Below are 25,618 nucleotides of genomic sequence, written 5' to 3'. Positions count from 1 at the left end.
GTATATTGTATATTTTATCTATAAAGCACACATCAGACAGAGCATTCCAAGAAATCCAATCCAAAACCAATAAACAACGCAAACACCCCCAAAAATGCTCAGAAGACGTGGTGTTTCAGTAATGAAATGTAAAGATGTCTTTATTTTCCATCAGCTGTTGGGAAAGATTTAATGACATGGGACAAGTGACGAGTGTATGAGTTCTAAGAAATTAGACACAGGAAATCTTTATTTTATTGTCTTTCTACTTTATGTGAATGTAGTTTTGTTTTGATGAACAGTGACAGTTTTCCACTCATCATGGTTTAACAGAAAATCAGATTTGAAGTTAAATAGTGAGACTTTCAGTACTATACTAACAGTTGCACATAGGATGTTATGACAGTTTGACAAAAACAAAGGCGTGCCCCAGTTACACATAATTTTGACCTTGAAGTCGAATTTTCATGTGCGATAACAGCTTGTGCAAGATGGAGTATTAAATCCAGCCCCAGCGTCTGACTGTTTGCTGTAAATACAACATTTCACCCTAAAACACATTTTGGACAATGATAATATTAAAAATATATAGATATGATGCTATGCATTAATGAATTATATTATATGGACACGAGTGTTTTACTGGGAAATACGCCACTCCGGGTTCTCCGGTTTCCCCCACAGTCCAAAGACATGCAGGTTAGGTTAACTGGTGACTCTAAATTGAGCGTAGGTGTGAATGTGAGTGTGAATGGTTGTCTGTGTCTATGTGTCAGCCCTGTGATGACCTGGCGACTTGTCCAGGGTGTACCCCGCCTTTCGCCCGTAGTCAGCTGGGATAGGATCCAGCTTGCCTGCGACCCTGTAGAACAGGATAAAGCGGCTAGAGATAATGAGATGAGATGAGATGAGAATACGCCACTCATATATTTTTTTTTTTATACGAACTCCATCTGAGACATGGAGAACCAAAACCATGACATAAATCTCTCTATGTCATTCATGAGCAAATCAATGAAATCGATGTTTTGATAAATTTGGGTACTTTTTGTTTGTGAATGTGTTAATATACAGTAATAAAAAGAAAAATCTCACATTGGCTTGAAGATATGAAGTTTATCTTCTCGTGTTGAAAAAATTCACAGTTTTCATACAAAATACATCACGGATCTGAGTGGAATAATTAACAGTTATTCCACAAAATCGAGTCGTACATGAGCTGATAGCCGATGAGGCGCGTAGCACCGAGTTGTCTATAATCCATGTACGATGAGATTGAGTGGAATAACTGTTTTATTCTATCCACATTCACTGGATTTTGAGAAACGGAGCATTTTTATTTTTATTTTTTGCAAATTCCATAAATAAAAACTTTATACAAAACGTCCAACAAAATCATTTCCACTCAGGCAGACTTCTTATAAACCTACTGATGGCGGCATGGATTGACTTTAGTAGTGGTGGTGTTTTTTTTTTTTTTGTAGAAAGTTCTGTCTTGCTGTCATGTTGAGGTATAGAATAGTTTTAGACATTTATTTAATTCTTCCTTGGACATTTCAGTAATGTAATTTTCAAACTTCTTTGAGCTGTTGAACTGGTCTAAAAAAATTCAACAAATTGTAATGTTTAAGGATGAAGAATGGAAACAAACCAGCGAAATGACAGGAGCAATTTGTGAAAAATGCAATAATAATAATAATAATAATAATAATAAATAATTCTTGAAAAATAAAAAAGATATGTTTTTACCATCAAATACTTTCATTCCACATTTTGTTGCCTTTTTTTGTATTTTTTGGAGTTTTGTTTTCGAGTAGAGTTTTTATTTCGTGCTCGGTTGGTTCAGTAACACGCTCCGCCATTTTGTTTTTCTCTACTAACGGTATATAAGCTGATATCCTAGTAGTAGAGCAGCCAATCAGAGTGCACCATTGCTCATATCCAGTGAATGTGGGTAGAATAATTCCTGATATTTCACTCCGATGACATCACTCCCAGTGTTTTCCTGCTGACGGGACGCGCCTTGTCAAAATGGCGAACCGGTTCAAAATTAAAATTCTTTTGATTCACTTGCATTTGTGTGTGTGTGTGTGCGCGCACGTGCGCGCGTGCAGATGTGTCCATATAATATAAAGAACATTACACGGTGTCGCGAAGATATGAAGTTTATCTACTCATTTGCCTCACTCACTCATGAAATATACATTCACCACTTGAAGATAAATTTCATATCTTCAGATAACTGTGTAATATCTTCTACGCTTTATAAAGTTCATCCTTATAAAACTTTTATTTGGTCCAGAATATCAAGTTAAGCACTTTTCCAAGGAAAGCACTATCAACCCTCTTCTGCATACAAGAGCTCACAGACACTCCCAATTGGCTCGTGTCACTGTGATTGGCAGAGGAGAGAGAGAGAGAGAGAGCATGCTCCTCCCACCCAGAGAGCACATGCAATTCAGGATTCGTACTCATGACCTCCAGGTGAACGCTTTTCTGTTGCGCCTCAAAACCTTTTCTGTAAATCTCTGCCACAAACCACATTCGGTTCCTCAGTGATGTCAGGAGATGATGCACGGCAATAAATACACATTATATTACAAACCATCGTTCATCTGAATCAGTTAAATGAATTGAATTAATGAACAGATCCTTCAGATTAGCATCATCGTGAACGCTGTTGAAGTAACGGCTTTTTATTTCATGAATATTTCAGCACCACTTCCTTCGCTGTTTTCACACTGAGCAGGTTCATGGTGTCCCTCATGTGTCTGGTGAACTCATCTCTTCATCACACGCTGCCTTTGTCTCCGACATTCTGTCCGGCTCTTTTGCTAGGTCTGCCAGTAAAACGATGGAGTGTGTCGGCTCCAGCAGGGTATTGGGAGGGAAAACAAGGGGTGTTTTTGACCAGTCAAGCTGAGGAGAGCAAGAACAACAGACACGTGTTCAGGGATGAAAAATGACATCCTTGAAGAATCTAAAATCATAACAAGCTTTCACATAAATTCAACATAATTTCTCTTCAGGGCTTCCAGAAAAAAAAAAAAGCTAGACAGTGCTTTTCTTTATTTCCTCTGAAAATGCAGGGAGGACGAGGGGAGCAAGATTGCATTCCGTCTAAAATCTTCCCCATTCCTGATAAAATGATAAAATATCACGTCTCAAATACACATTCATTCATATCGTCATTCGAACCTTCTTTGCATATCAATTGTTTAGATTAATAAAAACTTAAGATGCGACTCATGACAACAATCACGACAACAGCAGAGAGTTTTAAACAGAAACTAACAGCTTGTTCATGTGCTTAACGTGTTAACGCTGCTGAAAACATTGTACAGGTCGCCATGGAAATGTGACGAACAGCCGTGTTTTGGCTTTGACATACGTACAACAGGTACAGAGGTGAGTAAGTGAACATGCAGGTAAACACGACGTTCCGACTGAACTCAAGACAAAAATTGTAAGGGCCCGGTCCCACAACACCGATAACCATAACTATAGTTATATATAAAGCCTCGGTCACAACCGGCCGTACGTGCTCCTACGGCCGGGCTACGTGCAAAAAACGCAAGAAACGCACGGAGGGCGTGAGGGAAACGCACGGAGGGCGCGCGTGTGACATGCTGATTTTCGAGCCGTAGACTGGCCGCAGAGGTTCTTTGTCATGTCAAACAAACTCTACGGGCGCTTACGTTTTTTTCAGGTTGCAAGACAAACTTACGGCCAACGTGCGTCTTTCTCCACGAACAAAAAAAAAACCGCAACGATTTGGGAAACGCCAAAAATTGCACGGCCAAAAAAATCGTACATCCAGTTGTGACCTAGGCTTTACTACAACTCTGACAATCCCTCTGTCTGAATTTAGTTCCAGTCTGGAGCAGAAATACCACAACTATAATCCCGACTATATTATCACTTGGTCCCAGAGGTGGACAGTAACGAAGTACATTTACTTGAGTACTGTACATTTTTTGAGTATCTGTACTTTACTTGAGGTTTTTTTTTTTTAGGAAACTTACGACTTTAACTTCACTCCATGTGAAAGGCAAATATCGTACTTTTTACTCCACTACATTTCTATCAAAGTCCTCATTACTATGAAACAGCTTTGCAAGTGGATGCTTTTTTCTTTTCTTTTCTAAAACGTGGTTGTTTTTCTTGCAGGCGACACTGAGACAGTCTATCAGTAATCACTAGGGTCACATCATGTCCGTGGACGGTATAAAATCAAGTTCAGTGATTTCTCAGCAGGGTTATTTAACATGATCAGTTGATGGTAGAATGGAAGGAGGTGGTTCTTCTAGCTACTCATGGCTGTAGCTAGAACCCATGTTTCAGTTTTCTGAGAGGATTAAAGATTTGTTTCATTTAAAATGTTTGCTTTCTTTGCCTAAAATGAACCACATCACAGCCTACAAAAACTTGCCATCCAACCTGCAGAAGCATATCTCATCTCATTATCTCTAGCCGCTTTATCCTGTTCTACAGGGTCGCAGGCAAGCTGGAGCCTATCCCAGCTGACTACGGGCGAAAGGCGGGGTACACCCTGGACAAGTCGCCAGGTCATCACAGGGCTGACACATAGACACAGACAACCATTCACACTCACATTCACACCTACGCTCAATTTAGAGTCACCAGTTAACCTAACCTGCATGTCTTTGGACTGTGGGGGAAACCGGAGCACCCGGAGGAAACCCACGCGGACACGGGGAGAACATGCAAACTCTGCACAGAAAGGCACTCGCCGGCCATGGGGCTCGAACCCAGGACCTTCTTGCTGTGAGGCGACAGCGCTAACCACTACACCACCGTGCCGCCCCCAGAAGCATATCGAGGTATATAAATGTTTTATTCCAAGAGAAAGCTTGCAACGAAGTTATCTGGGCTTTTAGAGCTAGCGATAACGTTGCAATAGCTATGCAGTCTGGTTAGTCAAATGACTTTCTATGGATTTGCCTGCCAAGTTGCCGTAGCCTTGTCCATGACTAACGTTGACACATAGCTAGTTAACTTGGATGCTGTTAGTTAGCATGTAAAAATGGAGTTACCGTATGCTAACATGAATAGCATTAACTTATCTGAAGTCCTTTCAGAAATGCTTTAGCATAATCTTGCCAAATAAAAAAATTTTGAAATGTTTTTTTTCTATTAGCATTAGCTACCCAATATGATTTCGAGTTTGAAAAGAGTTTGCTAGCATGTCAGGTGGAGCTTCACTGACTAGCTAGCTTAACGTTAAACCACCATGATGGCACAGCATGCGTTCATTTTGTGAATTCACATTTCTGTCTTTGGTAACAGCGTGAGGTTTTGTAAGCCTTGTGGTAACAATACAACAATGCGTTGACAGAAAATGTACTTTTAATACTTAAGTATTTTTAAAAGCAAGTACTTCAGTACTTTAACTTGAGTAAAAATTTGACTGGAGAACTTTCACTTGTATCGGAGTAACATTTGACCAGCGGGATCTGTACTTTGACTTAAGTAATGAAGTTGGATACTTCGTTCACCTCCGCTCGGTCCTGACGCTCAGGGAAATAAACACATGCAACTTAGGAATAGTCATGGAAGTTTTTTCCAAGTAGGAGCACATTATTTCGGGTCATACTGTACAGCCTGGACTTCAAAACAACCCATGTACATGTATGTATAGATCATGGATTACGGATCACAGAAATATAATAAAAAAGGATACAAAATAAAGACTGGTTACGGATTTTAATACGGATGCATCCTGAATGGCGGCACGGTGGTGTAGTGGTTAGCGCTGTCGCCTCACAGCAAGAAGGTCCGGGCTCGAGCCCCGTGGCCGGCGAGGGCCTTTCTGTGCGGAGTTTGCATGTTCTCCCCGTGTCCGCGTGGGTTTCCTCCGGGTGCTCCGGTTTCCCCCACAGTCCAAAGACATGCAGGTTAGGTTAACTGGTGACTCTAAATTGAGCGTAGGTGTGAATGTGAGTGTGAATGGTTGTCTGTGTCTATGTGTCAGCCCTGTGATGACCTGGCGACTTGTCCAGGGTGTACCCCGCCTTTCGCCCGTAGTCAGCTGGGATAGGCTCCAGCTTGCCTGCGACCCTGTAGAACAGGATAAAGCGGCTAGAGATAATGAGATGAGATGAGATCTGTATTCCGTGACTTCATGATGCAACAAGGATGTATAAAGATGCTCGGGGAAACGTCAGATGTAAACAATGACCTGATTGGTCAGTTTTATCGGATCAGGTCCAGGCCTGGAAAAATCGCTCCAGAAGCAAATCTCATCGATACGGATAAACCCAGGCCTGGGCTATAGGGATCATTATCAGTCTGGTGTGAGCACCGACCACATAAACTGCAGGGGACTGATTTATTTATAGTTCTAGTTGTAGTTCTAGTTATCGGTATTGTGGGACCAGGTTTAAAAATATTAGCAGTAAAAATCTAAATAGACGAACAATCCTTTCCTCCATTTCATCAAGTCTTACCGTATGTACAGGTAAATCACAGTAAGCGTACACATCTGTGGTTAAAGAAAAGGAAATTATAATGGAAACAGTGACATGTTTTTGTATATAAACCTTCAAAAATAAAAATAGCAAGGCTGTCAATCGATTAAAATATTTAATCACGATTAATTTCATATTTTTATCTGTTCTAAATGTACCTTAAAGGGATATTTTTCATGTTTTGGCAGAGTGGGCGTGGTCAAATATATTTGCTTTATGCAAATGCATGTGGCCAGGTCAGGAAGGATAAGGCTGGACAGAGCAAAAATTATTTTTGTGGGTATTTTATTTAAAAAATAAAGCAGCATTAATTTTATAATTTTGATGGTTTCGCGCAATTCAGTATGAACAAAACAATATTGTATTTTCCTCGAGTTCTGTCCTTAACTTCCAGCCTCAAACTGTGCAATAAATTAAACTAAACACACTCAGTGATGTGGACTCTAGACAACAGTAGTGGCTATCTTTAAATAAAGAAAATAAAAATACAAAACCCAAATAAATGCATTTGTTAAGCCACACAGTGCACTTTATCACGATTTACGCCAAACAGCTACTCACTACATCACTCGCTCGCTCACTCACTCACGCTATTTCACGTTCTGATTTCCCAAACTACAGGGGAGGGGAACAGAATGTGCACATGTTAACACGTCAAAAAAAAAATTGTGGCCTTAAAAGGAAATGGTTAAAATTAACGCTGTATTATCATGTTAATGTCGACAGCCCTAAAAAATATATAGATATACTCACCAGTGCAGTAGGCAGGGCCTCTTTAGTATGCAAGTTCTTCCGGAGCCAGAGGCTACAGCGTGGCATTGTCAACCCCAGAATCAAAGCCATGGTGAGGGTTAATGCCACAGTGATGCCCACAGCGACCGGTACGAGCGACAAAGGTTCTGCTGGAAAAAAGCGAGGTGTTCAGTTCAATCACTCCAGCATCATGTTTTATCATCATCAAAAAAAATCCCAAGATTCACAGTTTGACAAAATGCATCCCTCGAACACAATTTTCTATACTATTGTAGCCCTGTAACATAAATAACAGGTTTATATTAATGCATTTGTTCTAACATTTTGTCGTTTCTATAGCACCATCTCATTCACAGCAGCTTGTAAGGTGGACAATCCGCATCATTCTATGACGAATAAACATCAATTTTTTTAATGTTGTTTAAAAAATAAAAACATAGTCGTTGACATGGTGAAGTTTTCTACGGAAGCCGAGAGAGGCCCTTCATATAATCCTTTTTTTTATTCACCTTGTTATCCCGAGATAACGACATAATTAATTCAGGATCTTGAGAAAACAACACAACTAATTCAAGATCTCGAGAAAACAAAACCGTTATTTCGAGATCTCGAGAAAACAAAACAATTATTTCATGATCTCGAGTAAACAGCTGAGAAATGGTTCATTCAGGTGCGCCAAGAGACTTGTGATGTGCTGACTTTGGGGCTATTTCTCATTCTGTATAGACGCAACTTTGGTCATTAGAATGTCTGGAATAATCGATCACCTAATAAGGCAATATTTTGATCAGGGGTTGACACAGGGAGAGATTGCATTAAGTCTTTTAATAAGGGATCATTTCAAAATTAGTCCGCGGCACCTCCGCAGAAGACTGGCCCGGCTTCGTCTCTACCGACGGAGATACAGTGATCCAGCTGAGATCATGAAATAATTGTTTTGTTTTCTCGAGATCTCGAATTAGTTGTGTTGTTTTCTCGAGGTCCTGAATTAATTATGTCGTTATCTTGGGATAACAAGGTGAATAAAAAAGATTATATGAAGGGCCTCTCGCGGCTTCCGTAGTTTTCTGCTAAAAAAAAAAACACAACATTTTTGGAAGGAGTCTCCAGTGTTAGTGCTTCATAACAGTCACAGGAAAACATTTCAGTTTTTACACTTTGCAGTTTCTTTTGAAAAAAAAAGCTGCATTTTTTTCTTATTAACTTTAAGAGAGAAAAAAGTGAAGTCGGTCACAACATTGGTTTCATGATGTTAGATGGAACTCGAAAGTGTTAAAAAGTGTGATGTGTCGTTCATTAATAAATCTAAAATATTAAATCTCTGTGTTGTATGAAGAATAACATTTTCAGGCCATTTTTTCAGTACACTCTGTTGTATGTTATGCTGAGTTGAATCTAAATGCTAAAACTTATACAACCCCGATTCCAAAAAAGTTGGGACAAATTGTAAATAAAAACGGAATGCAATGATGTGGAAGTTTCAAAATTCCATATTTTATTCAGAATAGAACATAGATGACATATCAAATGTTTAAACTGAGAAAATGTATCATTTAAAGAGAAAAATTAGGTGATTTTAAATTTCATGACAACAACACATCTCAAAAAAGTTGGGACAAGGCCATGTTTCCCACTGTGAGACATCCCCTTTTCTCTTTACAACAGTCTGTAAACGTCTGGGGACTGAGGAGACAAGTTGCTCAAGTTTAGGGATAGGAATGTTAACCCATTCTTGTCTAATGTAGGATTCTAGTTGCTCAACTGTCTTAGGTCTTTTTTGTCGTATCTTCTGTTTTATGATGCGCCAAATGTTTTCTCTGGGTGAAAGATCTGGACTGCAGGCTGGCCAGTTCAGTACCCGGACCCTTCTTCTACGCAGCCATGATGCTGTAATTGATGCAGTATGTGGTTTGGCATTGTCATGTTGGAAAATGCAAGGTCTTCCCTGAAAGAGACATCGTCTGGATGGGAGCATATGTTGCTCTAGAACCTGGATATACCTTTCAGCATTGATGGTGTCTTTCCAGATGTGTAAGCTGCCCATGCCACACGCACTAATGCGACCCCATACCATCAGAGATGCAGGCTTCTGAACTGAGCGCTGATAACAACTCGGGTCGTCCTTCTCCTCTTTAGTCCAAATGACACGGCGTCCATGATTTCCATAAAGAACTTCAAATTTTGATTCGTCTGACCACAGAACAGTTTTCCACTTTGCCGCAGTCCATTTTAAATGAGCCTTGGCCCAGAGAAGACGTCTGCGCTACTGGATCATGTTTAGATACGGCTTCTTCTTTGAACTATAGAGTTTTAGCTGGCAATGGCGGATGGCTCGGTGAATTGTGTTCACAGATAATGTTCTCTGGAAATATTCCTGAGCCCATTTTGTGATTTCCAATACAGAAGCATGCCTGTATGTGATGCAGTGCCGTCTAAGGGCCCGAAGATCACGGGCACCCGGTATGGTTTTCCGGCCTTGACCCTTACGCACAGAGATTCTTCCAGATTCTCTGAATCTTTTGATGATATTATGCAATGTAGATGATGATATGTTCAAACCCTTTGCAATTTTACACTGTCGAACTCCTTTCTGATATTGCTCCACTATTTGTCGGCGCAGAATTAGGGGGATTGGTGATCCTCTTCCCATCTTTACTTCTGAGAGCCGCTGCCACTCCAAGATGCTCTTTTTATACCCAGTCATGTTAATGACCTATTGCCAATTGACCTAATGAGTTGCAGTTTGGTCCTCCAGCCGTTCCTTTTTTGTACCTTTAACTTTTCCAGCCTCTTATTGCCCCTGTCCCAACTTTTTTGAGATGTGTTGCTGTCATGAAATTTCAAATGAGCCAATATTTGGCATGAAATTTCAAAATGTCTCACTTTCGACATTTGATATGTTGTCTATGTTCTATTGTGAATACAATATCAGTTTTTGAGATTTGTAAATTATTGCATTCCGTTTTTATTTACAATTTGTACTTTGTCCCAACTTTTTTGGAATCAGGGTTGTAATAGAGACATTTTTCCTCTTGCTTTATTAACTATCGTCCAACATCGCTGTTAGTGCAGCAGATAATATTCCTGAATATGTGTCAGGAATCGTGCAAATGATGATCCAAGCAACAAATTTGGCACTAATATCCCCAAGAGGCTACATTTTGAAGCTAGACTGCCTTTCAGATTTTTCAAGTGTAGGTCATAAAAAGAATTTTCCCGACACCCAATTATTTTTGTTTAGTGACCAAAAGCTACTGAATTCGAATCAGACTTCCAGTTGTATTAATTTTTTTTATAGAACAATTAATGAATTTATCTCCACGTGGCCCTAAATTCTCCGCTATTTTTTCCTGCTTCACCATGATCCAGTTCAAGATACTACGTCATACATCACGTGGTGGGCTTTCCCCGTTTGCGTAAGGCATTGTGGGATACAAATTTGAAACAGGAGAGAAAAATGGAGGACGTGAGTGTGCGAATGAAACATGAAAGACCGACTACAGTAACAGAAAGGAAACGAGAAGAAAAGATGTTATGTTATATACGAAGGAAAGGAAACGCAGGACCAAACTAATAAATATGGGCGGTCAGCGAGCACCTCGGTGTGATCAGCTGTTCGTTTAGCGACAGAATGATGGAACTGTCAGTGCACGCTCAAAGGTAAACCTGTAGATGGCAGTAATGCAACACTGTGGATGCCAGCTGCCGTAAAACCCAAAAGAAGAAGAAGAAGGTAAACCTGCGCATGCGCACACGGACTTCCTCTGTCTGCTTGACTGCGCCAAGCGAGCGATTTCATGCACATTATTTGCTTTAATCCCCTCAAATTAAATAACTTCCCAGCCACAGAATGGCCTGATATTTTGTGAGATATTACAGAAATAAACATATCACAATGAGCACATTTCAGACGGGACTAAATTTCACTGATTTTATGAAAGCGAAAGGCCGTCGAGCTTTAAGAAAAAATTCTCATCTCATTATCTGTAGCCGCTTTATCCTGTTCTACAGGGTCGCAGGCAAGCTGGAGCCTATCCCAGCTGACTACGGGCGAAAGGCGGGGTACACCCTGGATAAGTCGCCAGGTCATCACAGGGCTGACACAAAGACACAGACAACCATTCACACTCACATTCACACCTACGGTCTATTTAGAGTCACCAGTTAACCTAACCTGCATGTCTTTGGACTGTGGGGGAAACCGGAGCACCCGGAGGAAACCCACGCGGTCAACATGCAAACTCCACACAGAAAGGCCCTCACCGGCCACGGGGCTCGAATCCAGATCTTCTTGCTGTGAGGCGACAGCGCTAACCACTACACCACCGTGCCGCCCTGTTATTTACATATTAATGAATAATGCTGAGGTCCTCCACCGTGCCGATTCTACTACCATCGAGACCATACTTCAAAACAACAGACTACGCTGGCTCGGCCATGTGGCACAAATGGATGACTCTAGAACACCAAAGCAACTGCTGTGCAGTGAACTTAAGCAAGACAAGTGCAATAAGGGTTGTCCACGTAAACGTTGGAAAGACTGTGCCAAGGGGGACGTGTGGCTCTTCGGCATAAATGCTGACTGGTACCGGATTGCGCTGAACCGCAGCACCTGGTGAGCCGCTCTCTCATCGGCAAAGGAGCTCTGCGAGGCCTGCCTCCAGACGATGTCAGCCGAAAGACGCGAGCATCAATGACTGAGAGCGTCCAAGGGTCCCCCATCGTCATAATATGACGGGGACCATAAGTAATGACTAATAAAGCTGTTATTCTAATAAATGAAACTCACCCTGGACGTGGACGCAGTGTACCTCCGTGCTCTTGGTCTTGTTGGTGATGTCCAGTTTCGCCTCCGCTTTCAGACAGTACATCCCGCCGCCCTGCCAGTAACCTGGTTGAGCCAAAATCTTGACTTTTTGACCTGTTACGTCCTTACTAAAGAACTGGAAATAAGATGGATGAGCAGCATTTTGTTAGTTTAACCAAAATCTGTAAAAAAACAAAAACAAAAAAAAACACACCCACTTGAGTTAGTTTTTAATTGTATTATTCAGTAAGATGGTGGAAAGTGAAGAAGTTCACATCTTACATACATTGTGCTCATCCCCTTTCTTCCAAACTGTAAGGTTTATTTTGATATGATTATGGAGCTCGCTGAAGGATACTTCAATTTGGCCGACTCCTGGATTCACGCTCATGTTCGGAGCCAGCAGCACAGCTGAGAGAAACAAGAGGTCAAAAGGTCAAACAGAGCATCCTGGTGTTAGAAATCCAATAACACTGTAACTGATGAGTCTTCCAGTTTTGATTCATGCTGACAGTTACATTTAATGTTATGGAATGTTTTCAAAAGTTTTCACCACCATTATAGAAGCTATAAACAGGCCTTCCATGGACCAGCTTTTCTTTTTATTCTCTTTCTTAAAGTTAATAAAACCAAGAAAAACGCAGCTGGTTGCAGATAAACAGTGAGGTGTAAGTTCCTCCCATGGTGGTGGAAAAACTGACACTGGACGTCTGACTTCCATCCAAAAATATCACAACCCCAATTCCAAAAAAGTTGGGATGCTGTGTAAACTGTAAATAAAAACAGAATGTGATCATTTGCAAATCATGGAAACCCGATCTATATTTCATTGAAAATAGTACAAAGACAACGTATCAAATGTTGAAACTGAGAAATTTTATTGTTTTTTTGAAAAATATTTGCTCAGGTTGAATTTGATGTCAGCAACACGTTTCAAAAAAGTTGGGACAGGGTTGTGTAATGCTAAAAAACCTAATTTGGTTAATTGGTAACAGGTCAGTAAGATGATTGGGTATAAAAAGAGCATCCCAGAGAGGCGGAGTCTCTCAGAAGTAAAGATGGGGAGGGGTTCACCACTCTGTGAAAGACTGCGTTGGCAAACAGTGCAACAATTTAAGAATAACATTCCTCAAAGTAAAACTGCAAAGAATTTGTTGATCACATCATCTATGGCCCATAATATCATTAAAAGATTCAGAGAATCTGGAGAAATCTCTGTATACAAGAGACAAGGCTGAAAACTGACATTGGATGCCTGTGATCTTCAGGCCCTCAGGAGACACTGCATTAAAAGCAGACACGTGTCTGTCGTGGAAATCACTGCATGGGCTCAGGAACACTTCAGAAAACCATCGTCTGTGAAAACACTTCATTACTGCATCCACAAATGCAAGTTAAAACCAGATATAAACAATATCCAGAAACACCGCCACCTTCTCTGGGCCCGAGCTCTTTTACGATGGACTGAGGTGAAATGGAAAACTGTCCCAAGGTCTCACGAATCAAAAGTAGAAACTGTTTTTAGAAATCACGGACACCACGTCCTCCAGGCTAAAGAGGAGAGGGACCATCCGGCTTGTTATCAGTGCACAGTTCAAAATCAGCATCTGTGATGGTATGAGGGGGCGTTAGTGCACATGGCATGGGGAGCTTGTACATCTGGGAAGGCATCATTAATGCTGTATGATATTTACACGTTTCAGAGCAACATGCTGCCATCCAGACTAAATCATTTTCAGGGAAGGCCTTCCTTCTTTCAGCAAGACAAACCGCTTTCTGCACATATTAAAACTGCATGGCTCTGTAGTAAAAGAGTCCGGGTGCTAAACTGGCCTGCCTGCAGTCCAGACCTGTCTCCCTTTTAAAACATTTGGCGCATTATGAAGCGCAAAATACGACAAAGGAGACCTCGAACTGTTGAGCAACGGAAATTGTATATCAGGGAAGAATGTGACAACATTTCACTTTCAAAAATGTTTTGCTGACATTTTTGAAAAATGAGCAGATATTTTTCAGAAAACAATAAAAATTTCTCAGTTTCAACATTTGACATGTTGTCTTTGTACTATTTTCAATGAAATATCAGGTTTCCATGATTTGCAAATTATCGCATTCTGTTTTTATTTACAGTTCACACAGCGTCCCAACTTTTTTGGAATTGGGGTTGGAAATAAACTTCTCCTTCGAGGAAACTTCAAAACGTTCTTTTAAATCACTTCATTTGGAGCATCTGCCTGTCCATGAGCTGTTACTATAACATGTGACGATAACATATTCGAACAAACGTATTAACATGAACCTGTGCTTTGCCTCCTGTCAGAGCTGCCATTATGGAAACTTCATCAACACCTTCTGACCAATCAGAATTGAGAATTTAACAGCGCTGTGGTATGATAATAATTGATTGTCAGCATCATCATTTGGCGTCTTATCTCAGATAGCGTAATGCCTCACTGTCTTTGCGGTTGAAGGTTTTCGGGAGCTGAGTCCACAGTGTTGAGTCATCACACCGTGTGAGCACACTGATATTATAATCGGAGTCCGAGCTCAGGGCCAGGGTCAGGTCACACTCATTCCGGACGATCTCAGAGCAAGAGTGTTCATCCTGCCAGCTGTCGTTCTGCATGTATTCGAACTCACTGCACAAGAAACCAGACAAGGCAAGGCAAGGCAAGTTTATTTATATAGCACATTTCATACACAATGGCAGTTCAATGTGCTTTACAGAAGCAAAAACAAAAACAGTAAACAATAGAGAAATAAAATTACATAAAATAATTTTATTTTTAATCTAAAACAATTAATTAAAAGAATTAAAAGAAAATAATAAGAATTAAACAATAGTAGAAATAAAATAATAAAATGCCAAAAAGAAAAAAGGAGAAAAAGAAAAAGAAACCAGCGGAATAAAATAGAATAAAATTAAAGTAAATTTAAAACATGCAGAGAAAGTAAAGATTATAAAAAATGTAAAAATATTAATTATTTAACAGAAAGCATCTGAAAACAGCTTGGTCTTTAACCTAGATTTGAAGTCAGTCATGAAGTCAGGCACATCAGGAACAACTCAGTCCTTCAGAGATTATAAAGGCATGTTTAATGACACATGTATAATTACAAGAGACAAAAAAAAAAAAAAACTGTGCGTGTCGCCCTTCTTGAAAAATAATGCAAGTATTTAAGAAGTGCAGTGATGAGGCGTGATTCATGTTCACTTGTTATTCTATGGTATTTTAAACATTTATACTGTAATAAGAGATGACTGAATGCTTCTGAACAGTTTGTTGTTGTTTTACACTCTGCTGACGTGTATGCGTTACTCTTTTAAATACTGTAAATGCCAAAAAAGGATTTTTGACCTTGTATTCAGGTTGTGAGTGAAATCTCGGTTTAAATAAAGCTGACGTCAATTATGTATTATGGGACTGCAAGCATTTGGCAATTAAAATCATTTATTTTTTTCGCGGTCCGGTTTCCATCAAATCCTGCGCTCTGATTGGCTAGCGAGCGGGTCCATATCCTACGGTACGGACCCCAGTTACGGACCCCGGTTACGGACCTCTGGCGACTCGCTCGTTCACAACAACAACAAACACAGTAGCAATTTTTGTCAACATTTATTTTCGCATTTCTCAGGAGAATAGCATTAATAGTGATAACGACAGTGTTCACAGCGAAAGCGAGTTTTACTACCCTGAGGAAGACAAGATAAAAGAAAACATTTCAGGAGAAAGCTAAAAACCTCTAACTGTTGCTAATGCCGAGCAAAAACATGGCTGAATCCTGAATGACTCAATTTTGTATAAATAGGGGACTACATAGGCCACAAAATGTAGTTTTTTTCCTGCGATGGAAGTGCACTTGTATACCGAGGAGGAAGCCATTAGCATTACAGCCATGAATGAGGATTCAAAATGGCGCCTTGGCTCGGTTTTCCCTTTTTGGCGCTCTCGTTTTCTGTTAAAATTTGGTAAAGAAAAAATAAATATATTATTTACCAGCTTAAGGTCGGTCCGTATGGTGAAATACAGTGACCTCGGCCTTGAATACTGACCTCGGCCCAGAGGGCCTCGCGCAGTACTTTCAAGACCCCGGTCACGGTATTTCACGATATATATTACATACAGTACTGAAAGAAAGAAACCTTTATTTGTCACATGCACACTCAAGCACCGTGAGATTCATCCTCTGCATTTAACCCATCTGAAGCAGTGAACATACGCACACACACCCAGAGCAGTGGGCAGCCACACTAGAGTGCCCAAGGAGCAGTCAGGGGTTCGGTACCTCGCTCAAGGGCATTTCAGCCCAAAGCCGCCCCACATTAACCTAACTGCATGTCTTTGGACTGTGAGGGAAACCGGAGCACCCGGAGGAAACCCACACAGACATGGGGAGAACATGCAAACTCCACACAGAAAGGCCCCTGTCGGCCACTGGGCTCGAACCCAGAACCTTCTTGCTGTGAGGCAACAGCACTAACCACTACACCACCGTCATGTGCCTAAGACTTTTGCATGACTGTATTTGTTTATTTATCCACAGTCACTGGATATGAGCAATCATGCGCTCTGATTGGCTACTCTACTACTAGGATATCAGCTCATATACCATGGAGTAGAGAAAAACAAAATGGCGGCGTGTTACTGAACCAACCGAGGATGAAATAAAAGCTCTACTTGAAAACAACCCCCCCCCCAAAAAAAAAAAATTAAAGCTGCTAGCGGCCTTGACGGGCCCTCGCACGTGTGGTTCCACAACCCAGGACATTCCGCCACCCAACAAAACAGTCACATTTCATATATTCATCAAATGTTCAAAGGTGATGTGCATGTTGCAAATGCCATGACTGCTTGACGGATGAGAGATAGACAGACAAAGACTGTAAGTGTGTGTTTCCGTGAAGATGCACATTTATATATGGAAAAAAATAGCGTAGAATTTAGGGCCACGTGGAGATAAATTCATTAATTGTTTGATTTTAAAAAATAATAAAACTGGAAGTCTGTGATTCGAATTCAGGAGCTTTCAGTCCATTAAACAAAAATAATTGGGTGTCGGGGAAAATTCTTTTTATGACCTACACTTGAAAAATCTGAAAGGTGGCCTAGCTTTAAGAAGTGAAAACTGGTTCAGTCAAGGACATTGTACTAGAATTAATAAACACTTGCAGTACATACATCCAAGAGCAAAATGTACCTGTAGACTCATTTTCTCTTCATTTGCTTCGTCTTAGTAAAACACTCATGCTGCTTCCTTACCTGAACAACTGACCCCTTTCACTTTAACACGTAAAACTCTCATATGGTACTCGATCATGTTTTAATTGAAACTGGAATCTGAGATTGTTCCTGATTATCATGCCCTTATTTTTTATTTCCTTCCCTCATTAATTGTCTGATTTTTTTTAAATCAAACAATTCATGAATTTCTCTCCATGTGGCCCTAAATTCTCTGCTATTTTTTCCTGCTTCACCATGACCCGATTCAAGATACTACGTCATGCATCACATGGTAGGCTTTCCCTGTTCACGCAAGGCATTGTGGGATACAAATTTGAAACAGGAGAGAAAAATGGAGGACGTGAGTGTGCGAATGAAACATGAAAGACCGACTACAGTAACAGAAAGCGAAAGGGTGGAAAGATCTGGTAAGTTCAGTTTTAAATTATAAATGGTTGATATTATTCAGCCCTGTGATGACTTGGCAACTTATCCAGGGTGTACCCCGCCTTTCACCCGTAGTCAGCTGGGATAGGCTCCAGCTTGCCTTCGACCCTGTAGAACAGGATAAAGCGGCTAGAGATAATGAGATGAGATGAGACGAGGTAGATATTATTAAGGTCATTAAACTCCACCCTGATATAATTGTCGTGTTTCTGATGTCATCAGGGGAGATGTTTCACATATTTCTGTCAGCAACTGACTGCATTTTAAAAAGCCGCATAGTTATCTGACAAGAATTGCAAAAACATTGCACAATTTTAAGAAGTGACACATTTAATTACCCGTGAAAGTATTATTACTGTCTAATAGAGTCCTGTGCAACAGGCTTAGGCACATGTAAAGAAATGCTGTCGACCAAAAATAAAAAAAATAATGAAATGAAATGTTTCAACATTAAAAAAATACTATAATCAGTAATCAGTAAGCCATAATAAATGAAATAAAGTCAATATTTGGTGTGAGACGACCTTTTGGTTTAAATAAATAAATAAATAAATAAATAAAGTATTCTGAGGTCCAGTGAGTGCAGTTTTATGTGGAAATGAGCTGTAGGTTTTCCTGAGCATCTTACAGAACCAGCCACAGTTCTTCTGGACACTTTGACTGTCACACTCGCTTCTTCATTTTGCACCAAAACCCAGCAGCCTTCATTATGTTTTCTTTTTTAATCTGAAAAGTGCTCTCTTATGGAATGGAATGGAAGTTGCTGCTCAGATTTCAGATACAATTTTTTTTTCTGTAATATTTAATTTTGTACTGGGGAAAAAAATGAATGTTTGGAACTCTAAAATGGTTTTGTGATGTTGTGACTTGATAATGTCAAAGTCATAAAATAGACATGTATAACAAAATTTGTATGAAAAAAAATTCAGGTGCCAAGACTTTTGCACAGTACTGTATCTAGACCTGTAGAACTATATGTAGACTGTGTAGGTCATATAGGAATAAATTAGATATGGACCAGACACTACACATTACACTTTCACCAGAAGAAGGTGTTTATGTGAAATTCTGTAAAGATTTTAAAGGTTTAAAAGGTTAAATTAAATATTTATGATGTGAAGAGAATTCTCGATTACAGCCTATGAATTTACTCCATACAAGAGAGATATTTAAAATCTCAGTGCATTACAGATACGTGATCGAGAGTGGAAACAGAGTTACTTTACTTAAGTTAAGCATGTTTTCGTAATATTGTACAAAATAGGTTTTACTAAGTAGTAAGAATACTGTTTAATAATTTTGTAATTAAATAATAATAATAATAATAATAATAATAATAATAATAATCTTGTTCTTGTAATGTTTTACGGTTACAAGAAAATAATCAACAACAGTGTGGTGTGATGAAGCGGAGTTACAGTTACCACATCATAGTTGATTATTGTCCTATAACAGCACATCCCAAAGTGTTTCGTTCCTCCGATACCACAACAGTTTGCTAAGAATTATCATTTTTTATTTGTTAAAGAATACACATCATACATTTAACAGTTATTCCACGAAATCGAGTCGTACATGAGCTGATAGCCGATGAGGCGCGTAGCACCAAGTCATCTATAAGCCATGTACAACAAGATTGAGTGGAATAACTGTTTTATTCTATCCACATTCACTGGATTTTGAGAAACGGAGCTTTTTTTTTTTTGCAAATTTGATAAATAAAAACTTTATACAAAACGTCCGACAAAATCATTTCCTCTTAGAATATAAACAAACCAGCGAAATGAGAGGAGCAACTTGTGAAAAATGCTAAAATAATAGTAATTCTTAAAAAATATATACATTCTTATCATCAAATACTTTTATTCCTAATTTTGTTGCTTTTTTTTTTTGTATTTTCTGAGGTTTTGTTTTTGAGTAGAGTTTTTATTTTGTCCTTGGTTGATTCAGCAACACACTCCACCATTTTCTTCTTCTTCTTCTTTAGGTTTTTTTTTGGTGGTTGGCAAACCAACTTAAAGGTGCATTAATGCCACCGACTGGGCTGGAGTGTGGAACAGGCGATATTGGGGGGGAACAAAAAAAAACCTATATTCTTTTAGCTATTTCTGTTTCTTTTAAATACTTGATAACAAAGTGACATATCTGACTTGATGTGCGCCGCCATTTTGTTTTTCCTCTACTCATGGTATAAGAGCTGATATCCTAGTAGTAGAGTAGCCAATCAGAGCCAGTGAATGTGGATAGAATAACATACATTGTACTTTCTATCCATTTCTGGTTACATTTCATGTTGTGGAACACTTGCAAAACAAGTTCTTGTTGTCTCTTCTTCTTCTTCTTCTTCTTCTTTCAGCTGTTCCCATTTGGTCTCATCATTGCAGATAATGTCCTTCCATCTCCTCCTGTCCATCGTATCATCTTCTGTCCCACCAACCATCCTCATGTCCTCCTTCACCACATCCATAAATCTCATCTTTGCTCTTCCTCTTTTCCTGCTACCTGCCAACTCCATCTCCAGCGTTCTTTTCCCAATCCAGTATACCCTGGATCTCTCCTCTGTATGTGTCCAAACCATCTCAGTCTCACTGCTCTCACTTTGTCTCCAAGCCATAGTAACTTCGTAGTAACCGAAATAACTTCTCCTTACAGAAAACTACACTATATCAGTGGTTACTATAGAAACGATACTGTATTAGAAAGAGTGCATTTATTTCAACCAGATGCACTACTGTAGGAGCTGCGGTTATCGAAAATGAAATGAATCAACACCTGGCCGATCATCTGACCAATCAAAATCTGGAATTCAACATCACTGTAGTGTAAAAGATAATGTAAAAACCTAACAATAAATCTTTAATCAATGGAGTACATCGGTGATTCATCACCATAAGTGAGGAAGAATTACACATGATGAAAGAAAACGCTGTTCCTAAAAGCACTAAAGATGCTACGAAGTTTGGTCTAAAGCTATTCAAAGCTAAGGTGGAATTGGGATTTATTTTATTGATTTCAAAACAAACTATTTTATGTGACTCAGCGTAGATAAGTGACAAGTCTGCGCCGCACCTTGATTATATTCACAAGCCTCTTTTGAAGTTTAAAATAATTTTTTTAATATGTTTTTTTTAATAATCACCTGTGTATTTATACTCAAACAATTATCCACCTCAGGTTGCGTGAAGATCGGTGATTAATAACCTTGACTTCATCCCAGATATAATTCACCGATGTTCACTGAGCCTGAGGCAGATTATTGTTAAATAAAGAACCTGATTCTGAAAGCTCCTCCAGGTGTGAACTTTGCCAACCAGGAAGTAAATACAGTAAAAGTTGTGTGTTTTCTCACCCCTGATATTTGACAGTGTAGTTGACGGAGCAGCAGGTTTCCTGCACGGAGCTCCACCTCAGGATGTGCCTCATGTTCTCTGAGCATATTGAGACGTTCAGTGATGCGGGCAGCAGAGCAGCATCTGCAGACACCGGGTGATGAGATCGTTAGATTCTTAACTTAATACAGGATGTATTTTCTGTATACGTACTACTTTCTCAACTTTTGTGTTACCACTGTATAACAGAGTGGCTGGTGCAGTTGGACGAACACACACACACATAAAATACAGAACACAGCGAGATACACTTTCCCATCACATTCGGCTTTCACAGTGTTGTGTTGATTTTATGTGTTCTAGCATTTAATCTGTCTTCCTGATGTGTGATTTTACACTTCCCTTAATGAATCAGTTTGTTTGGTTGGTTGTGTGTTTGTTAAAAACTTGTGTCCAATTATTTGTTAGTTTATTTGTTTATTGAAAGTGTGTTTTTGTTTGTTTATTTATTTGTTTGAAACATTGTGTCTTAGTTTATTGATTTGTTTGTGAAACATTGTGTCCAATGTTTGTTTGTTTGTTTAAACCTTGTTTGTTTTTTGTTTTCTTGTTTGTTTGTAAGTTGAAACTTTGTTTGTTTGTTGAAACATTGTCTGCTTGCTTGCTTGCTTGTTGGTTTGTTGAAACCTTGTGTCTGTCTGTCTGTTTGTTTGCTTGTATGCTTGCTTGTTTGTTAAAACCTTGTGTTTGTTTGTTTTGTTTGTTTGTTGAAACCTTGTGTCCAATTTGTTTGTTTGTTTGTCTGTTTTCTTGTTTGTTCAAACACTGACTGTTTGCTTGCTGGTTTGTTGAAACCTTGTGTCTGTCTGTTTGTTTGTTTGCTTGCTTTTTCTTTGTTTGTTTGTTTGTTGATACCCTGTATTTGTTTATTTGCTTGTTTAAACTTAGTTTGTTTGTTTGTTTGTTTGTTTGTTTGTTTGTTTGTTTGTTTGTTTGTTTGAGCAGGTAGATGAAAAAATAATGTTCAATATTGAGTTTTAATGATGAATTTTGAGTGTATTTTATGTAATCAATATGTTTTGATAAAATAGTCCAACAATCACAATTATTTTGTATTCAGTACTGCAATCACATGATTTATCACAATTATTTATACATTTTAGGAAACTAAATAAATAGTTTTCATGAATATTGGGGTTTTCCCCCCCAATCTGGTCATTGGGGAAGCCATGGCCTAATGGTTAGAGAAGCAGCTTTGGGACCAAAAGGTTGCTTGTTTGATTCCCTGGACCAGCAAGAATGGCTGAAGTGCCCTTGAGCAAGACACCGAACCCCAGACTGCTCTGGGAATGTTATACATCACTCTGGATAATTGTTGGGTCAAAATTTATTATATGTAGATTATGATCAGAATATGAATCAGAATCAGTAGGTTAAATCAGGATATGTAGGTATATGTAAGTTTAGTGAAATAGTGATTCTTAAGCTTATTCTGTGTTAAAATTTAGTTTGAAATGACCTTAGGTCCGGCTGGACATTGTTTGGGAACATTTTGTTTATGAATGTGTATTTTGAACAGAGACGTGTCTGAAGGTCTGTTTTAGTGTCAGATCGACTCATACCACACTCAGAAATAGTAGAATTAAAGTTCATGATTATGCTTATTCATTCAGTTGAATCTTAGGTCATGGCTTCATAAAGGCTATGAAATACACTGAAATATATTGAAATATACTATGGTAATGATTAATGTTAGTTTTATAGATCCCGTAATTAATGAATACATTCCGTGATTAATGTTAGTTTCATAGTTCTAGATTAGTTTCATAATGACATTATAATTATAATTAAGATCTTATGATTCTAAGGATTTTTAGTTTAAGAGCATTAACCTAATTTAGTTATAAGTTTAATCCTGTTAGTGGTTTAATTGTTCTCTCTCTTTCAGACATATTCTCATTGTTCTTGTGGTTAAGTTGTTCTTATTTTTTATGTTTATTCTCTTATAACATTCATTATTAAGAACTGATTGTTATTTGTTATTTTACTTATGTTGATGGAATCAAGATAATCAAGATGTAATTTACTGACTGACCACACATTCATGTGTTAAGAATTATTCATGTTAATTATTAAGAATTAGTAAGATCCTTTCTGTGCAAACTAGTGTTTTTTTTTTTACCTTCTTCGTAGGCAAGACATTATCTATGTTTAACATTCCAAACTATTCCACGAAGAATCAGACATAATATTGATAAGCTAAAATTCTGATATCTATCTGTACCTTACTGTCAGCAAAAATATGTTATTATATTATTATGATTGATTCAAGATCATTACACACTTCTACATAGACACACACCCATAGACACACACACACACACGAAGACAAAACATAAACATAGCAACACTATAAGACATTCCCACAAATGTTTTCATTCTGACGAAGTGACTGAGCGAATAAACTGACATGTGAACAACTCTCACGTGTTCCCTTGTCTGTGTTCGAGCTGATGATTCGTCTACCTCGGGCCCGAGGGAAAGGCATTCACGAAGGAATCCAGGGTCTCTTTCTGGGCGAACCCAACAATAACAGCATCTGCTAAATGCCTGTAATGTAATATGTTTCCCCAGGCACTTAAACAGACTCTTAATGAAGAGTCTGGATTCATGTGTTTCAGAGGAAACATGCTTTTGGTTCATAGTTGTTAACTTTGACAGAGAGTTAGACAGACAGACAGACAGACAGACAGACAGTTAGCTAGGAGGTGGGAATCAGCAAGGCTACTAATGTTAATTTAAAAAAATAGATATCTCTGAGCTTGCCCAGAGTGCTGATTTTAGCTCAGAAAGCTAAACCATCTTTCACAGCCAAATATAGTCATTGCAATTAAAATATGACTCATTATGAAGTCCTACATGAGTTTGATAGTTTCCATCACACACCTAAAAATCAGTTTATACGTAGTTTTTGTGTGAATCACTGGTAATGATATTAGGTAGACATGAATCGGTTAATTAGGGACAAGAATCAGTTTCAAGTTGAGTCAGAGAAGTGAAAGGAGATCTGTTTAACAGCCTCTTTTGCCTTTTTACTGATTTCTTTATATCTGCTGTATGTTTTAGCTTCCTTTATAAAACCAAATGCCAAAAGAATAAAGTATAATCGAAGCAAAACCCAAACCACCCATAGGATCGTTGAGGTTAAGTATCTTCCTCAGACAGCAGTGCTGAGATTGACAGTAATTATTTACAGTTTGGTGGAAAAGAAAGTTTTCCACAATTTCACAGAGGTTTCTTCATTAATAGAAGTAACACAATGCTGACATCATTTCTGAATGTGATATAACAGCTTGAACGGTTGCCTTTACGGCTGCTTCCGACCTCTTCGGATTCATCTTGGCTGTAATACTGGCTCCCTGACTCGTCTTCTCATCTCATTATCTGTAGCTGCTTTATCCTGTTCTACAGGGTCGCAGGCAAGCTGGAGCCTATCCCAACTGACTACGGGCGAAAGGCGGGGTACACCCTGGACAAGTCGCCAGGTCATCACAGGGCTGACACATAGACACAGACAACCATTCACACTCACATTCACACCTACGCTCAATTTAGAGTCACCAGTTAACCTAACCTGCATGTCTTTGGACTGTGGGGGAAACCGGAGCACCCTGAGGAAACCCACGCGGACACGGGGAGAACATGCAAACTCCGCACAGAAAGGCCCTCGCCAGCCACGGGGCTCGAACCCGGACCTTCTTGCTGTGAGGCGACAGCGCTAACCACTACACCACCCTGCCACCCCTGATTCATCTTATTCTTCCTAATATTTCTGTTTTAACTCTTTCCATCAGTTCTGGACAGCCAGAGATCACAGCAAAACTGGTTTTATTTTACTTTTTAGAGTCTTTGTTTAGGGTAGTGTTACAAAACACTGGATCAATAATGATCTGATATTTATCATTCAAACTTTTGAGTTAGATCTCAAGCCCCTTTAAAAGGTGTATTCGAGAAAAGTGAAAGAAAAAAAGAGAAAACTTTTCTCTTGGATATTGTTGTTTTGTTGAGAGGTTTAATTTTACGCATTTTATTTGAGATCATTTCTGAAATAGGCGTATCATTTTCATCCAGAAAACATGGGAGATGTAAACATTTGCCTTCAATTATATATCTTTTTTCTATCAGTTCAGTTCATTCTTTTTTGCTTTCAGTATATACTATATGTCTTGCTCGAGGCATGGAGTAAATTTGCGGGGGAAAAATTCCCGAGCTGAACAGCTGAGATGTTTGGTGTCTGAACTTTGCTTCTAAAACTAATAAGAGACTTGTGTTCTTTTCCATGCTTCACTAATTTATCAAATTACCAAGGCTCCTGAGTTTACATCCAGCATTTGGACTTTGAATTATTTCTGAACTTACGGCTGAGAGTGGCGATGAGGAATGCCGAGGTCACAATCTTCAGCACTTCCCTCGTCTGGAACATCACTTCCAAATGCTCTCAGTGGCCCCAACGACCTGCTGCCAAGTTCACGCTCAGACCCTGAAAAGTTCCACCATAAATCCAGAACATCCAGCAGGATGTGTGTGCTG

General features: G+C 39.1%; 1 protein-coding gene across 2 annotated transcripts; it reads right to left on the bottom strand.

Annotated features, from left to right (window-relative positions):
* Positions 1 to 1,664: 1,664 nt before the first annotated feature.
* On the bottom strand, positions 1,665 to 25,618 carry crfb16 (cytokine receptor family member B16). Of its 2 annotated transcripts, none has more exons than XM_060906464.1 (7): positions 25,448 to 25,618; positions 21,049 to 21,172; positions 14,485 to 14,669; positions 12,317 to 12,441; positions 12,013 to 12,166; positions 7,224 to 7,372; positions 1,665 to 2,898 (listed from the first exon to the last, which is right to left on the bottom strand). In XM_060906464.1, the coding sequence occupies exons 1-7, from the start codon at positions 25,509 to 25,511 to the stop codon at positions 2,743 to 2,745; spliced, it is 957 nt and encodes a 318-aa protein (XP_060762447.1). In that variant the 5' UTR covers positions 25,512 to 25,618; the 3' UTR covers positions 1,665 to 2,742. The 2 variants fall into 2 exon arrangements, with proteins under 2 accessions (XP_060762447.1, XP_060762449.1); XM_060906466.1 differs by having other exon boundaries at positions 7,224 to 7,369.

This window comes from Neoarius graeffei, chromosome 23, assembly GCF_027579695.1.
Source record: "Neoarius graeffei isolate fNeoGra1 chromosome 23, fNeoGra1.pri, whole genome shotgun sequence".
Taxonomy (NCBI): Eukaryota; Metazoa; Chordata; class Actinopteri; order Siluriformes; family Ariidae; genus Neoarius; species Neoarius graeffei.
The sequence above is the reverse complement of the archived record's forward strand: the minus strand, read 5'-3'. Positions and strand labels throughout refer to the sequence as shown.